The sequence below is a fragment of the Pogoniulus pusillus genome, chromosome 20 (assembly GCF_015220805.1).
Source record: "Pogoniulus pusillus isolate bPogPus1 chromosome 20, bPogPus1.pri, whole genome shotgun sequence".
NCBI classification, from domain to species: Eukaryota; Metazoa; Chordata; class Aves; order Piciformes; family Lybiidae; genus Pogoniulus; species Pogoniulus pusillus.
The window spans coordinates 18,684,358-18,701,338 of NC_087283.1; the positions used below are offsets into that span (position 1 = coordinate 18,684,358).

At 43.1% G+C, this 16,981-nt stretch overlaps 1 protein-coding gene across 1 annotated transcript in view; it reads left to right on the forward strand.

Annotated features, from left to right (window-relative positions):
- Nucleotides 1-980: 980 nt before the first annotated feature.
- The window catches only part of SLC6A2 (solute carrier family 6 member 2), a 59,514-nt gene continuing 43,513 nt past the window's right edge, over nt 981-16,981 (forward strand). Inside the window, exon 1 of the mRNA XM_064160408.1 lies at nt 981-1,341. Within this exon, the coding sequence (XP_064016478.1) occupies nt 1,035-1,341 (307 nt within the window). The 5' untranslated portion in view covers nt 981-1,034. The remainder of the gene's footprint in view (nt 1,342-16,981) is intronic.

The window sequence follows — 16,981 nt, forward strand, 5'->3', positions numbered from 1 at the left end:
TTTTATTCCCTTCACAGATGCTGAATGTAAAGTTACTGCTCACAGCTGTAACAGGAAGAGCTCCCGAAAACCTCTTTCTGCAGCTATATTTAGCCAACTTTTACACTTGAATCACTTTTGCCCTGCCAGCTAATTCTTTGTTCATTTCCCATGTAAAAGATTCAAGTCCTATTTAGAGCAGCAAAAGTAGTTAACGTCCTGCAAATACCTCAACCTGACAGCAGAACCCTACCAACCCTGCATTTGCCAGAAACAACAACAAAAAAAAAAAGCTGGACAACCTGGCACAGGAGTATGAGCAGTGTTGAGCTCTATCACTTGGCCTGCAATTCACCAAGTTCTGATATGAAAAGCCAAATTCCACTGTTTAACTACAGCCGCTCTAGCAGACAGGGAAAAGGTGTCTCCGTAGTGAAGCTCAGCCAGGGCAAAAGGGCAGTGGGTAATCTGCTAGGAAAAAAGGGGAGCGGGCATTCTGCTGGGAAAGAAGGGTAGTGAACAACCTGCTGCAGAAGAAAGGCAGTGGGCACTCTGGATCAGCCCTACCTGTTGCCCGCTAAGGGCAATTCCAGGCTGCTCGCCCAGGGGTGCGCGCTTGGCACGGCGGGACGCGCAAGGCAGCCCGCGGCAGGATGAGCCCTGTCTGTACGGGTTTCGGCTGAAACTGCCGCCAGTGGGCACGGGGCAGTGAGGGGCTCCGGCCGGGGGCCGGGGCGTGTCGGGAGGCTGCAGTCCTGTGCCCACCGGCGGCCAGGGTAAAAGCGGTGTGGCTCCAGGTGCGCCGACGGCTCTGCGAGCTGCGGGCAGCGGCTCCGGGCCCGGCTGCCGGCCGCTCCCCCGCGGAGGAAGGGCGCAGGCAGCCCCGCTCCCCGGGGGCACCCCGGTCCCCCCTCTCCCGCCTCATTTGCATGGCTCTTATTACGGCCGTGCCTCGCTCCTGCCGCGCTGACACCGGCGGACTGAGCGCCGAGTCGCCTCCAGCGGGAAGTCCGCTCCCGGCGCCCGCCCAGCCCGCCTCAGCCGCCCGTCTCTGGATGTTCAAGGCGAAGATGAACAAGCCGAGCCAGCCCGACCGCAAAGTGTCGGTGGTAGCCCCACTGGCGGAGCGAGCGGGGCCGCCGCCCCCGCGAAAGGACGTGGAGCTGATCCTGGTGAAGGAGCACAACGGGGTGCAGTACACCAGCAGCAGCCTGCTGCCCGCCGCCCCGGCGCCGCGCTACGGCCCCCAGGACAGGGAGACCTGGGGCAAGAAGATCGACTTCCTTCTCTCCGTCATCGGCTTCGCCGTGGACCTGGCCAACGTCTGGCGGTTTCCCTACCTCTGCTACAAAAATGGAGGGGGTAAGCGCACCGCTTGCGAGCTCCTTTTACCCGGCCCCCCGCCCCACAGCCGCACCGCCGCAAGGGCGGCTCCCCACACCCCCATCGCCTTCTTCACGGAGTTTAGCGGGGAAAATGAAGAACCCGGGCTTGCCCCGCTCCCCCACTCCGCCGCCCGGTCCCTGACGCGTCCCGGCCCCGAGCAGCCGAGCGGGCGCTCCCACTGTGCCGCCCCGAACGGTCACGGTGAGGGTTGCTCGCACACCCCGCCGAGTTTAACTTAGTTTGGAGTACAGGCGAGTTTGCCTTCTGCTGCCACTTCAGCTCGCTTCATGATTTTTTTTCGTTCTTAAAAAATAGTGTCGAGAGAGGGAGAGGAAAAAAAAACCCAAACCCACAACACCAACCAAAAACACTTGAGCAGGCGAACGCAGCTAGGAAAGTTAGCACCGGCCCGCTGAAAGCTTTCTTAGGGGCAGTTTTAATGCCAGATGAGGCTTTCTGTCCTCCATTCTGTAGTCTGGGGGGTCTCCCCTCTCCAAAGCAGGCAGGAGACTTGTTACAAACAAAACCTCACCTTCTGCACAGTTTGGTAATGACAGCAACAAAAAAACCACACACACAATAACTACAGTTAGCTCAGATTGTCTGGCACATCTTCAGTAAGACCTTAACTCCATCACCCCCTTTCATCCCCCTGCAACATGCTGCGATGAATCCACACTGTGATGGAGTAACACCATCTGCGAGCCGGGCAGGTGCCTGGGGTGCTCTCAAATAACACATAGGAAGAACAGAGCCTGCCTAGCAGATGGAGAACTGTTTGTGGGGATGGTGAGACAGAAGAACTGCTAGAGCAAAGCATGTTCTGCAAGATAGTTATGTATGGCTTGGTAATATGGTTGCCTGGTGATAAAGGCTAATGGTTCACACTTGTAACACAAAATACTTGCTTTCTGTCAAATGATAAATGCAGGATGGGAAAATCCCAATCAATTAATGTGGAATTATACTCTTCCTTGGAACTGAACAAGATACTAGAAAGGGCTGGCACTTCAAACACTTGGTCTAGTTTGGAACCTCCAAAACTTCTGAAGGGAGTCAGAAAATCTCTCTGCTCACCACCCAGACATGATGAATAAAGCAGTCAGTACTGAAAAATAACCTCCACTGTTATTTCATCACGTTTAGAACCAATTCTAACAATTCAGACCAAAGCAGCACAGTGCAGCATGAGCTCAGAAGACATCCACAATGTCAGATGCAGATGTAGTGGCAGCATCACTCCACTGACAAATTTCCAGGTCATCTGGTCATTGTTAGGGAAGGGGAGACGTTCTCCAACTTAACACTGCACAAGGTGACACCCAGAGTGCTTTGACTCTTCTCTTGTGTTTTAGGTCACTTAATTTCCTAACCTGCTTCCTTTACCATTTGCTGCTAGCTCAGGCACAAGAGGGAACAGTCAGTCTGTGGCTCTCATGCATTTTGTTCAATCTCCATGCTTTATCTCACATCAGTTCAGCTAGAGAAATCTGAGTCTTCCTTAGCATCTTTTAATTCAAATACTTCCAAACTACAGTCAAGAGAAAGTTAACTACTACACAGCTCCAAGAGGCACCTCTCAGTGAAAAGTCTGCCCCAAACCACTGAAGGGAAACCATCCCTTTACAATCAAAATTGGAGAAGTTCTATGCAGCCAAAGTCTAGAAACGACTGATAACTGCTTAATGATACAGAAATTATAAATAATCCTTGACTCTGCTCCTTAACAGAGAACAAACCACACTATGAGGTGACTACGATGTCATTCTTGAACACATAGATAGTATCACAATGTCCTTTACTGGTACTAAATCCCTTCACCATAAAATGAAAGCTGGGGAAATCCTGATGGTCAAACCCCATCAACAATGGGCTTTTCCTATGGAGTTGTTCTCATGGAAGACATAGTCTAGCTAATCTGGACAAAGACACATTTGCTGTGACTGATGGTAGTATGACTGATATTTACAGTTTGATTGTGTTTGGATTAGTGAAGTTTACTAATATCTAGACAGTGAGATTATTTTTCTCTTTCTACACTGTTTGATAGTGTATGGTCATCACTGCGTCAGCTAAAGTAACAACAGAATTTCCTGCGTAGACCCTGTGCTAAGTGGGGAATTGACATATGGCCAAGGACTGGTTAACAGGTCTTTGCCTTCTATTTATTGTTGTCTCAACGATATCTTAAAATTTTACATCCCTTCCCTCCCATATTGGACATAGATAACAATTTTCTTTAATAAAAACTCCTGTACAAGGGTCAGGCAACTTAGTCACATCTCTCCTTCAAACTGGGTTTGGGAGTTTGTTTGCTGTATGGGTATATTTCCCTACACGACCAAAGAACATGAAGCAAGGCGTAAAGCCATAAGATATGGTGGAATTTTGTTGATATCTTTCCAGTCTCAAATCACAGATTTTCTTAAACATTCTTTTCCCCTACACTGCTACTGCAGCAGCGAACCCTTCTAGCACTAGAGCAAGTTTTGCTAACTCAAAAGAGTAATCCAGCAGGTTTTATATAACTTCTGGCTTACACATCTTCATACAGAAGATCTATTAAAAATAAAGGTACTAGTAGGCATGGAGAAAACTTAATTTCATTTTCTTAATAGTTTTTCTGGACTGCTGAGCAAGCTAAAGAGACAAAATCAGATGGCATTTCTACCTGTATAGCATGTTCAGACCTGCTCTTTAAAAAGTTTTACAAGATGCCCACAGTAGGATTACAGTTTGCCTTTTGATATTTATAAGGGGCTACTAGGTAAATGTTAAACTCCAGCACAACAAAGCACATTGTAGTTGAACTGGATGCCCTGTCTAACATAAATCCATGAAGAAAAAGGTTTCTTTTTCTTTTTACTCTGAAAGCCTCAGCAATTACTCCGTCTCAGCAATTCAACTAGTACTGAATTTAGATAGTGAAATGTGGGTTATGAAGCTGTCAGTCTTCAACACATTGATACAAATAGGCAGTGAAAAGGAAACATGTTGCAATGCCAGAAGTCCTAAGTCACTGAAATATTCTAACATTTGTTTAACATAGCTTCTGCTATCCAGCAGAAAAGAAATTCTGTTATACTAACAAAATTGACGCCCATCTGCTCTTAGATGTTAAACAACAGCATGGAGGACATGGAAGTGGTAGAAAATTACATTCCCCTTTGCATCTGAAAGAAGTGACATGGGTGACATGTGGACTGTTATGTGTTCCTAAGACTGGCTATGATTAATATAAGATGTCAGCAGACACACTAAGAACCTTTCCATGCTTGTAAAAATAGGTGGTTCTCAATAAAGCATGAGAACTTACAGGAACAGAAGGGGTGTATAAATACACACTGTATTCTCTCATTCAACGTTGAAGGACACGGATGCATATATACATCCACTTTCTTACACTACCCAAAGCGTTGAGTTTCTAACTTTGATAAATTTAAGGGAAGATTTCTGATTAAAAAAGACGTAGAGGCTTTGGGGTTAGATATTGAAGTTCCACAGCTACAGAACTCTGGTTGGTTACTTTAGGGAGTTTTACTTACACGAGGCATACACCACCCAGTGGTAGTTATACAGAATTCATGGCAGGTAACTGGGAGACAGCACCAGTAGTGTTAACAAAAATCCTATTTGTATTTTAACCAGCTGCCAGTAACAAAAAGCTAGACAGTAAGAAGTGTCCAGCAACAGTAAGATGCTGAATGAGCAGCCAAAAACATCTGTGTTTTGTGAGTAGCCTGCTGAGAGACCCCCAATGGGACTTCTGCACAAAGATAGATGGCAGAATGTAACCCTTCTGTGAGCAACTGGAAACATTCTTCTGCTGTTTAAAAAGGAAAAAAAAAAAAAAAACCACCACCACCAAAAATCTCTCAAACTTGAGTAAAGATCTAAAAAGCTACAGCATTTTTTGTATCGGTTGCCTACTTCCACAGGACTTGCCTGCCTTACAAGGGCAGAGAGTGATCCAGAGGCTTTATTGTAACACAAAACAGGCCACAGAAACTTCCAGGACAGTTTACTATGAACATACTGGATAGTACCTTGCCCTCACTGGCTTTTTGGAAGCATGATATGCCCATTATGTGCTCTAAACTACTTTATAAGATGGGAAGCTCTGTACAGATGGCAAAATCCTTCAAGCTGTCATTAAGCATGTAAGGCAAGGCTCCAAAAGGGGGATATTCTCAAACATCACCTCATGTGTTTGGCTGATCAATAAACATCACAACTTGCATGTGTTTGACTGTTGAAAAAGGAGAAACAGAAATCATTTTTGTTCAGTCCACATGTGACAGTTTCAAGGAGCAGGGTATGTCACTGGAAAAATGATTGGCTACGGTCACTTCTGCGAGCTGTTCTCACAAGAGCTATACTCTCATTAAACTGATTTCTGGCAAGAGCTCCTTTTCTTTTTTAAGACGAGACTCCCTAGCTGTATGACCCTCCCTGTGAGTGGTCAACATTAATGTACTCAAAACAAGTCTTTTTAACACAGGCTTTTAAGTTGCCCCAGTTCTTCAAGAGCCTATGCTAAATTAAAGAATGATTAGTAAAATTAGGCTCTTATCAACTTAGGAAAAGACTTACCCTGATACATCAATTACATCTAAAATGTTTCTGATGCCAAATCAAGTTGAGTAATGCCTCGTATGATTAACTGATGTGCTCATACTGGGGGAGGATGATGCTCAGGCTTCCTCAACAAAGCTATTGTAGTTTTAATACTAAAAGTATTTTGTACAAATGTTAATTTTTGTTTTGTTTTCCTGCACAGGCATAGGTAAAATTAACGTTTCCCATTGAAATTTGTGGAAAAAGGATTTACAACATGAAGTACTTTTTTTGTGAGCCAAAGCATTTGCAAGGTCAGTTGTGTTCAGAAGGAATTCATTAGGAAGCATGTAATTGTTGGATTAGTCACTGGAGACTTATTGTATCATAAGAATCAGATTAAGCTTTTCATGAATCCACGAATAGCTGCAGATAAATATTTTAGCAATTCTCTAGCTATCATAACACAAACTTTTAATCTCCTCTGAAGCATTATTTAAGTGGTTTTAGACAACAGTATTTCTAGAAGAAATAATTTGCTTCCAAGAACAGTTTGCCAGCAATCAATACCCTTTAGAAGTATCTTACATTTTATCCTAACGCTGCCTTTCCTATTCCTCCTTCTGTAAGCCATGGTGTAGGGACCAAGCAATCCACAGCACAGTTACCAAAGACAGTGTACAACCAAATCCCAGTATCCTCAAACGAGGCCAGCACGCAGCCAGAAGCCAAAAGCTGTCACACACTGAGAATGCCACCTGTGAAAGTACAATCTCCCACAGAGTTGTGAGTCTGGCGAGCACACTGCTTCACCAAAAACGAGCTCTGATGCTGGCCAGCAGCACCTTGCCTTTGCACTACACTTTGCTCCCTGAATTTTGTCAAGTGTCTGCCACCAAATTTAATCAATGTTTTGAGAAAGAATATGATCTGGCACTTCACACTTCAAAGGTGGATGACCTTTGTCTTAGAATACCAGGGTTTACATTCCAAAATAGCACTGATAATGATAATAATAAATCAGCGTTGAAGTAATCTCACTGCAAAGCCTACGCCAGGAGTTTGACTCATCAATCAGTCAAAGCTTAGATGCAAATCTAGTGATGTTGGTTTCCTAATAAGGGGCTTTCAATTCCTGTTAGCACATTGAATCAGCAACCTCAGACAAGATAAGCTGTTACACTGATCTCCACACTTTGGCCATGAGTTTTGGACTTGTGGGCACCGTGTCACACTGGGGACAATATTCAGCTGAGCGGTGTGACGGTACCTACTTCCCCAGAGATGGCTCAGTGGCCAGCTCATAGTTGCTCTCTTCCCACACAACTTCATCACTTCTCTTTCTTTCCTTGATCAGCCACTAACCAGCTCGCATGGCAGTTGGCAGCTACTTCTCTGAAATCTGCTGTTCTCCTCTACATCTTGTTGGCACTGCAACATGAATCTTTGGAAGTGTAACATCTGCAGGGCTTAAAGTCACCAGGTCATGTAGGTAGTACATAAGATGCATTATGAATAGTCGATAAGGAAGAACTGAACTTTTCTCACCCAAATATTTTGTCAGTCCTAAAATTGTGGTTTCTGACTCTGGGGTAAGATATCATGCACTAGCATAGAGGCCACACATTATACAGACTTTGAGCTAAATGCCTGGCTGAGCAGAGAAGTTACCTGTCCCTAAGCAATTCCAGCAGCCTTTAGATTGACAATATTACAAGGATTCGAGAAATATATAAGCCAAGAAAGATTTTTAGACAAGATACATAGTATTTAGCTTGATGAGCTGGCAGTGTGCAGCCCAGGACATGGTTGGCTGTCTCGGCTGCATCAAGAGAAGTGTGGTCAGCAGGGCAAGGGATGTGATTCTCCCCCTTTACTCTGCTCTCATCAGACTGCATCTGTGTGCAGTTCTGGAGCCTCCAATACAAGAATGACACTGAACTATTGGATTGAGTCCAGAGAAAGGCTGCAAAGATGATCAGAGGGCTGCTAGGAGGACAGGCTACAAGAGTTGGGGCTCTTCATTCTGGAGAAGAGAAGGTTTCGAGGAGACCTTATAGTGGCCTTCCAGTATCTGAAGGGGGCCTACAGGAAGGCTGGGGAGGGGCTATTTACAAGGTCTTGTAATGAGAGGACAAGGGCCAATAGGTTTAAACTGGAAGAGGGGAGATTCAAACTAGATGTTAGAAAGGGTTCTTTACAGTGAGGGTGGTGAGACACTGGAACAGGTTGCCCAGGGAGGTTGTGGATGCTCCCTCCCTGGAGGTGTTCAAGGCCAGGCTGGATGAGGTCTTCAGCGACCTGTTCTAGTGAGAGGTGTCCCTGCCTATGGTGGGGGGTTGTTGGAACTGGATGATCTTTGAGGTCCCTTCCAATCTAAACTGTTCTATGATTCTATGTTGCACTTGAAAGGGTCCATCTTATGTTTACTGGTGAGCATGCATTCAGAAGTGATCTATGGGGTGCTCCAAACAATCAACAAGTTAGTTTTCCACCTTTGCTTCTCCATGTTACTAAGACAAGAGAAAAGGTGATGTGAACCAAATAAGTTGTTCTGACCAAAGAAAAGATACCTCTCGAAGCATGCTGAATGAATGCATTTGAATTACCTCTCAGAAGCACTTCACTTTAAAGAGGCATAAAAGATATCAAGTAGTACTTCAGTTTGTTGTTTGGAAATAGAAAAGGCTGAAGGTCTCCTCCCCCTCCCTCCACCTTCATTCCTGTATGCCCTTCTCAACTCTGCCAAGAAACTGAAGTACTGCAATATCCCTAGAAAGCCATTCCAACAGGAGATATATCCCTTCCCAACCAGTAAATTCTGGAAGTCACATTAGGAAGCCCTCCACATCCCTATTAACACCTATTAACAGAGAAGCAGGAGTTTCTTGTGGTTTGGCTAGGAATCTCAGGTTTTGGATACTCATTCCAACTGAAAGAGCAGACACTTCAGCTTCATGCGCTTCCAGTCTTTCTCACTAACATCTTTTTAAGCTCTTCATTACATTTGCTGGGAGCAATGGAAAACAAAAAGGCCACATTAGGAGTGTAGCAGCCAATGGTCCTTCCTTACTGAAGAATCCAAAATATCTCAAAGGACACTGAGATGTGGTCTACATCATGTCGAGGCAGAATTTCCCTTCCATCTTCTGGCAAAGTATCACAAACTTGTCTGTCAGTTCCATGAGTACTTGAATACAGCTCCTACAGCCTGAAGATGTTATTTCAAGACAAATACATTCCTCCCCATACTTACACCAATATGAAACAGAATGCTAATAAAACTATTTACACAAGATCAGAGAGAACATACAGCTTTAGTGAGTGTTTAGATATGCTGTGAGGGAAATGATGATTAAAACCAGGCCACAAATTACTGAGCCTCTTGCTGTGAATTAGAATGGAAACGGTTTAAAAAATTTTGAGCAGTTCTAGGAAGCAGCATCAAACAGCTCATGCCTTCATTTCTGTTTTATCTAATGAGAATCACATCAGCAACTCCCACCTCTGAAGCCTTTGTCCCAGGCTAATTGATTAAATAGTTAAGAACTCTGCTATGGGCCTTTAATATCAGTTTGCACTGTAAACTTCAGAGCATTTGCACACATTGTAACTATTGGATGATGTTGTACGTGATTGCTCTCAACCATATTTCAAAATAATAAGCCATAAAATAAATTCTATACTTAGAGATACACTGATATTCAAATATTGTAATTCAGGAGGCAGGAGACAAATTAAATGGAGTGTCTTCATAGTAAAGTTCTAGATATTTCAGTAATACCTTGCTCTTAGTACTTTCCACTCTCTCTGTATACATCCTTCATATAGGATAAACAAAACCAGGAGGATGAATCTAGGAGAACCCTGCAATTCTCTTGACTTGAAATGTGACAACAAGAAATTATTCTAAGTTACAATGAGGACAATTCCACTGCCCCAGTCCAACTTCAATGAAGAGTACATAAAGATTCTAGAAACATCACACTGATCATAAACTTTCCATTTCCCCTTCTCAGAGCATTCAGAGACAAAGTATTGTTAGTAGCCTGCTACCCATGGCTTCACAACCTGCAACTCCCTTCTTCAACTGCAACTGCTAATCTTCCTCTTTCCGTCTCCCTGCCTCCAAGTTAAGTCTTGAACCTTTCATGGCAAGATTTCATCCTGATTGTGTACGTCTTATATGATACATGGAACTTGACTTTCTAAAGACGGGCATCTGAGTCCTTCAGGAAATCAGCACCAAAAGTGCCTAGACCCCCCCCATAATCTCTTGTTCTCATGGAAATTCTGGGGAGAGTATTGTAGCATAATTCAACATCTTAGCTTCTGTACAGATTCAACACACTTTGTTTTAGCTATACAGACTTGTAAATCTTTAATCCATAAAGAAATCGGAAGAAGGTAGGGGGAATGGAAGTGAAGCAGTTAAGCTCCTTTCCTTATGATGTATTATTCGTCATGATGAGGAAAGAACCTCTACACTACTTACAAAAGCTATCCTTTGTTTTATTTTCACTCTTCCCTCTCCTTTCCCCTATTCTCTGCTTAGGCAAGTTTTGCAATCTCTCTCCTGAAGCATGACAAAGGTGACAACACAGTACACCATTGAGAGCAAGGGTCTACCATTCAGAAACAGCAACTGTCAGCAGGGAGGTCTGGCTATATAAGCCACGTACTTCTTTGCACTCCTATTTATACAAAGTACACCAGCTTTCCTGTGTGCAGAACTCCAAGACAATGTATTACTAAACAAAAGTCAGACAGGGCTAGGCAGGCAGTTATCTTTTGCCAGTGCATGTTTGTTTGGTTTTTTTTTAATGGTTAATAGTTTGATTGCTACTACACAATAAGACAAGCTGTCCTCATTATACAAGAAGCCTTTTTATAGAAGATGGTAATTTTCCCAGTGCTCCTACTCTTTAAGGCTTTATGAGCACTACCACTCACTTCCAACAGCACAAGTTGTTGACAGAAGATATGCTCTTAATGTAAGTATGAATTAGTTACTACTATTTGGCAATTACTGTTGTTTATGAGATTATATTAAGTGTCCACAAGAGGATCCAACACCCCTGACTTCGTAAAGCTTTTTTGGACTGTTTTGTTATAAACTGCTTCCCTAGAACAAACCCAGCATCAGAAGAGCAGTGCTGGTTTGATCCCACTGAACTGAAGCACACAGGAGCTGCAATTCCAACAGCAGAAAGCCATTACTCTTTCCCAGGCACTCTTTCCAAGTACTGCAATTATTGGCAGAGTGAAAAAGTCAGGTCTTGCTATAGCTCTCCTGTTAGCCTGAGAAACAGCTTTTGTGACATTGATGTACAGGAAAGATTGTGGCCAGGCAATCCCATAGCATTCATCTCTGCTGAAGCCTGCAGACCTGTGGGAGGGTGCTGCTGTTCTGACCCAGCAGCAGCATAGAAGACTACATCCCAAATGCCTCACTGACCACACAAACACGGTTACCAAGGGCTAGTGAAGGCAGCCAAGTGCTGTGTGTTTTATTTATTGCTAGCTATTTATCATCTATTCTGCACATTCTGAATCACGTATGCTCAATAACACTCCGCTGACTTTTCTTTCTCCTCTGTACTCAAACATCTCCTGTACTCTCTGCCCTGACGCATGCTGAAGGTAACCACACATTCTTTGTGCTTAACAACAGTGTCTCAAGGAAAAGCACTATACTGACTCAAGTCAAATCCCAGTGCTAGCACACCCCTCTACAGAGCAGAGTAACAAAACTTTTTTCACACCACGAGATGGAGCAGTAGATCCTTACAGATCTTGGCAGTTCCTACCCTAGTATGCAATGTGACAGCGACCTACTGCATTTATAGAAAATAAAGAATTGCTGGAGGACTTAACAGCTTGGCTCATGACTTTCAAATGCAGAGCTGGCCAGTAATAGCAATGACTGTTCCCAAGCAGACCATGTCAGATTTTCTGGTTCATTTCATTTATTAGGACATTATAGGAGTGGCACCTTTTAGTAACGGTTAATTCACACCGAGGAGGTGTGAGGAGCTCACTTGTCAGCATGGCCACAATGACGGCAAGGAGACAGTCTGCTGATAAGAAAATGCTACTCCCTGAACACACGGGTTTTAAACGAGTGCAGCATTAAAATGGAGATAGAGTCTCCTCCCCCTAAGGAATGATGCAGGAGAAAATAATTTCTTAAATACTAAGATTAGGAGGTAGCTCTCTGTAGTTCCCTCAAAAGACTTAACCTTTGGAAAACAGACAAGCTCCACACAAACTTTTGCTTGCACTCTACAGTAGAGAGCCATGTTTCAGGGGGTTTTCTGGTTTTGCTGGTTTTTTACTTTCTTTCCATGTTAATGCAGCCTGTCTTCCAGCAGGTCTCTGTGCTTGCCTTCTTGGCAGAAGTATTCTGATTTCACAACACCAGTAAGAGAAAGCAAAGAGTTTCAGTGAACAATTGTTTATTGTATGATATTGGGCTAACCATGACATTAGAAAATCAATGTTCAAGTGTTATCAAAACACCAAGTTCACAGCCTAGAAGATACTCTAAAGCATCACAATTCTTCATCAGCATGCAAGACCGTATCTGTTTACTGATGTCCAGTAAGACCAATGCTAGAAGAAAGCTCAAAAGCTCACATGCCCAACTGAGAGGTGATTTTAGCTGTACATGGGCATCTTCTTGACAAGATTTATCACTGAACTAAGGAATAGCTTGTGTTGTACAGTGCTTTTATCTCCTCTCAAAAGAGGGATGCAGGTGTGCCAATGAAATCGTGAGGCAGTTGTTGGTGACACCAGAGACACTCCAGGATTTTGTTTTGGGGAGAGTTTAATAATCTGCTCCCTCCCTGTAGGTTGTTCCTCTCTTATGTATGGCTCTACAGCCTTAGTTAACAGATTCCTAAACCACAAGGGAGAAATCCTGACCCAGCTGAAGTCAATGGGTGTTCTTTTTCCATTGACGTCACCAGGGCCAGGATTTCAACCCAAATAACAGACGCCTCTCTCTCTCTCTTAAGGAATCCTAAGTAGACAGAACTTCCAGACTAAGAATTATGTGAGAGAAAAGAAAAAAAAAACAACAACCAAACCCACTAAACAGACTGAACTGATACAGGGGACTTCCACTAACAAGTGATCATGACTCAATGTCATAGCTCAGTACTTTACCTGATAAACAAAATGTCAGGACTCACACAGATGAAGAGCATTATTGCACAAAATAAATTTACTCTATGAGAGTTAAACTATGACCTCAGCATTCTCCTATGTAGGCCTCAAGCAATAAAAAAGTACTATTTTAAGAAGTGCCTTTTACACTCACAGTTTCATAGAGACAAATGATTAGGCAAGAATCTCTTTCTAGCTTTCAAGGCTGAAGAGAAAAAAGGTTGGAAATTAAAAAGCAAGTTCCAAACTAAAAGCCAGTAGGTAAACAAAAGGATAAGAACAGAAGATGTTACATTTTAAGACTTTTAAAAGTTATTCTGGGGCCTAATCCATGGTTTCTGAACTTTCAAAATTGGTGGTTGCAGGCATATAGCTGGCATCAACTACTCTCTTTCTCTCTTGTTTGACCCTTTCCTCAAAGAAAATGAAAGAAAACAGTTACTGGACTATTCCTAAACAGCTATTCTTCCACTGATACATACAGAAGCTGATGACAAAATCACTCTCTCTATCTCTAAATTAAGAATTTTGAGATCTTCAAGACCACCTACATTTTTCATTCTAATTACAATTTAAAAGTCATGAGGTATTATTATGCCTTTAAAAGATGTTTAGGAATATGAAAAAGTATATAGCTGTGTGGTATGCTGAAAACACCATGCTCAACCACACTGATTTATCATAAGGTCTGAGTAATCAGTGAACAAAATTGCCCTGCAATCTGCCCTAGCAAAAGTTTGCACTATGGTAAAACAAGAAGAATTTTGCTTCAAACTGTTGAAAGGCCTCTGCTTCATCTTGGCAGTGAGCTATGATGGCCCCTGAGGTCACTTTCACATTCTTTTATGGCATTTCAAACTAGGAGGCCCTGTGCAGAATGGCAGTGATAAAGTACGTACTGGACAGCTTGGACTGAGGGGAAAATTTACTTCATTGCTTGAAACCTATTAGGAAAATAGTTCTCTGAATAAAAACAAACATAAAACTTGAGTTTCAAACTTAAAAAAAGAGTCTGATTAATTTCCACAGAAGATGGAGAAGGTGTTGCTGCCCACTACAACTAGATTGGTGCAGCACTGTTATGGTTTCATTCTGGTCCAGGTGAGATTCACTTTACCCTTTAGAGCAAGGCAGTGTCCAGAGAAGTCCTTAGAGTCCTTCTGGTGCAGAGATGATACTGAAGAGTTTTGCTTTGTGCCCATGATGCCCAAATTCTCAGGAACCACACCTGATGGCACTGCACTGCTTACAGAATAGTATCAGCACTACTTAAGGCTCAACCGATTTTTTCCAAATGAAAAGAGTTTGCATGAAGAATGCTCTGACAGTTTGTGAAATTCCTGTGGTCATGCTAATAGAAAGGTACAAGAAAGCAAAGCCACAGTCATTTGGAAGCTATCCTCACCCAGACCTTGCAAATCTTAGAACCATCTAACTATAACCTCCCATAAGAACACAGGGATTTTCATTTTTCTAGGCGGTTATGCAGTTGTAGCCATCACTGTAAATTTGCCAAAACTGTTGCTAACAGCATCATACACAGCCAGTGAAGCTCACAAATAAATCGAAATGATGCAATATTTGTCTCACATAAGAATTATTTGTGGTTAGATATCATAATACCTATTTCAAAATGGGTGTGAAATCTGCACTTTGTAGTTTATAAAGAATGTCTAAGAAATACATGTGTACCAGAAGACCACACTGAGAATACTTCCCAGCAGTGTTGACAGAAAACAGGTGAGTTTTAATAAAACATGAAGAATGGCTTTATATGGTATGCAACTGTCTGTCTTCTGCCTTAAAGCTCTGTATAAACATACATTATATGTAGCATTCAGCAGAATTATTCTGCTTCCTTCAGTGGCATAAGAAAGAACATTCATCCTGAAGGCTTCATTGATGACAACTTAAGAGTAAAGAGATTTACTAGATCTCTTGTAGATAGGAATGTGTAGCTGTCTCAGACTTCAGTGACAGAACATAACCCTTTATTGATAGAAAGAATTTAGAGGATGATGCTGTGAAGAGTTTGTAAACGTAAGATAGCACAGAAAGTATTACAGTCTTACAGATAAATCTCTAATAAAACCTGGAAGACTGAGACATGTTTTGCTTTGGTCACTGAATCAAAAAACTATAGAGTTACAACTTATGATTGGATTAATCACTAAACGGTAAAGCAAGTTTAAGAGTATCTCAGAGTGTTTACAGTTGATTCTTCTCTTGCAGAATTTCAAGGCATTTACCTTCCATTGGCTCGCACTTTAATCCTCTTGAAAAAGGATTCTTTCAGTGCCTAGCACTTTGTCTAGAGCTGACTTAAGATGTCTTAAGCACTTTGTTTTACCCTGGCACAGTTATGAATTTCATACTGCCTAAAATGAGTACGGTGTCCTCTCCAGAGAGTGCTTAACTTTGGAGCTATTTTTCATTCTGACAACTGCCAAAGCAAAGCAATCTTTAAGAGAAACACCCTCCATCTGAGGTTGTTGTGGACCCAAAATTGCACTGTTACACATGAAAACCAAAGCACATTTAAACACACCTTGTCTCACTGTGAACATTAGATACTACTGTGGCACTTATCAGCTCTGCCAGAGTAACACACAACTAGGAGGTCCAGTGCCAGGTCCAGTGCCACAAGTCCAAGTGCCAGGTTCTGCACTTTGGCCACAACAACCCAAAGCAGCACTACTACAGGCTGGAGACAGAGTGGCTGGAGAGCAGCCAGGCAGAGAGGCACTTGCAGGTACTGGTCAACAGCCAGTGAGACAGAACATGAGCCAGCAGTGTGCCCAGGTGGCCAAGACGGCCAATGGCATCCAGGCCTGTGTCAGGAATAGTGTGGCCAGCAGAATCAGAGAACTCATTCTGCCTCTCTACTCAGCACTGGTTAGGCCACACCTCGAGTATTGTGTCCACTTCTGGGCCACTCAGTTTAAGAAAGATGTTGAGTTGCTTGAACGTGTCTAGAGAAGGGCAACAAGGCTGGTGAAGGAGCTAGAGCACAAACCTATGAGGAGCTGCTGAGGGAGCTGGGCTTGTTCAGCCTGGAGAAGAGGAGGCTCAAGAGAGATCTTATTGTTCTCTACAACTACCTGAAAGGAGGCTTTAGCCAGGCAGGGTTTGGTCTCTTCTCCCAGGTACCCAGTGACAGAACAAGAGGACACAGCCTCAAACTATGCCAGGGTAGGTTTAGGCTGGAGGTTAGGAAGAAGTTCTTCACAGCAAGAGTGATTGGCATTGGAATGGGCTGCCAGGGAGGTGGTGGAGTCACCATCCCTGGAGGTGCTTAAGAGGAGGCTGGATGAGACACTTAGTGTCATGTGTTAGTTAATTAGAAGGGTTAGGTGATCATCTGAACTCAATCTTAGAGGTCTTTTCCAACCTGGTTGATTCTGTGACACGAGTCTCTGTGTACCCTGTACAATGTATGCAGGACAGTGAGCAGATCCAATAAGGGCAATCCAGAGAACGTTAGAGCAGAGGGACCAATGCAAAGACTATAACTGCCTAAATGAGGAACAGAAATTTACAGGATTCACCCCAGGCTCTTTTCTAGTAGGTGGAAGAACATGCCAGGGATATAAACTTGATATTCCTGACCTAGTAATGCACAGCTCAGAAAGTAGGTACAGTAACACAATGTGGGTACAAAAAGTGCTGACATAACTCTTCAACCTGCCAATGTATGAGCCTGCTACACCAAGAGTTCTCACCTGCAAGGAGAGAGGAAAGCAGGAATCACTATTATGGTGTATTAGCTTAGTTCACTAGGTCTCTTCAGATTAAGAATGGTGAAATATTTGACTGCAGTGCTTAAGCAAACTCAGTGTGAAGGGGATTTTAATTTTTCAGGGAAGGCACTACCAGAGGCCAATAC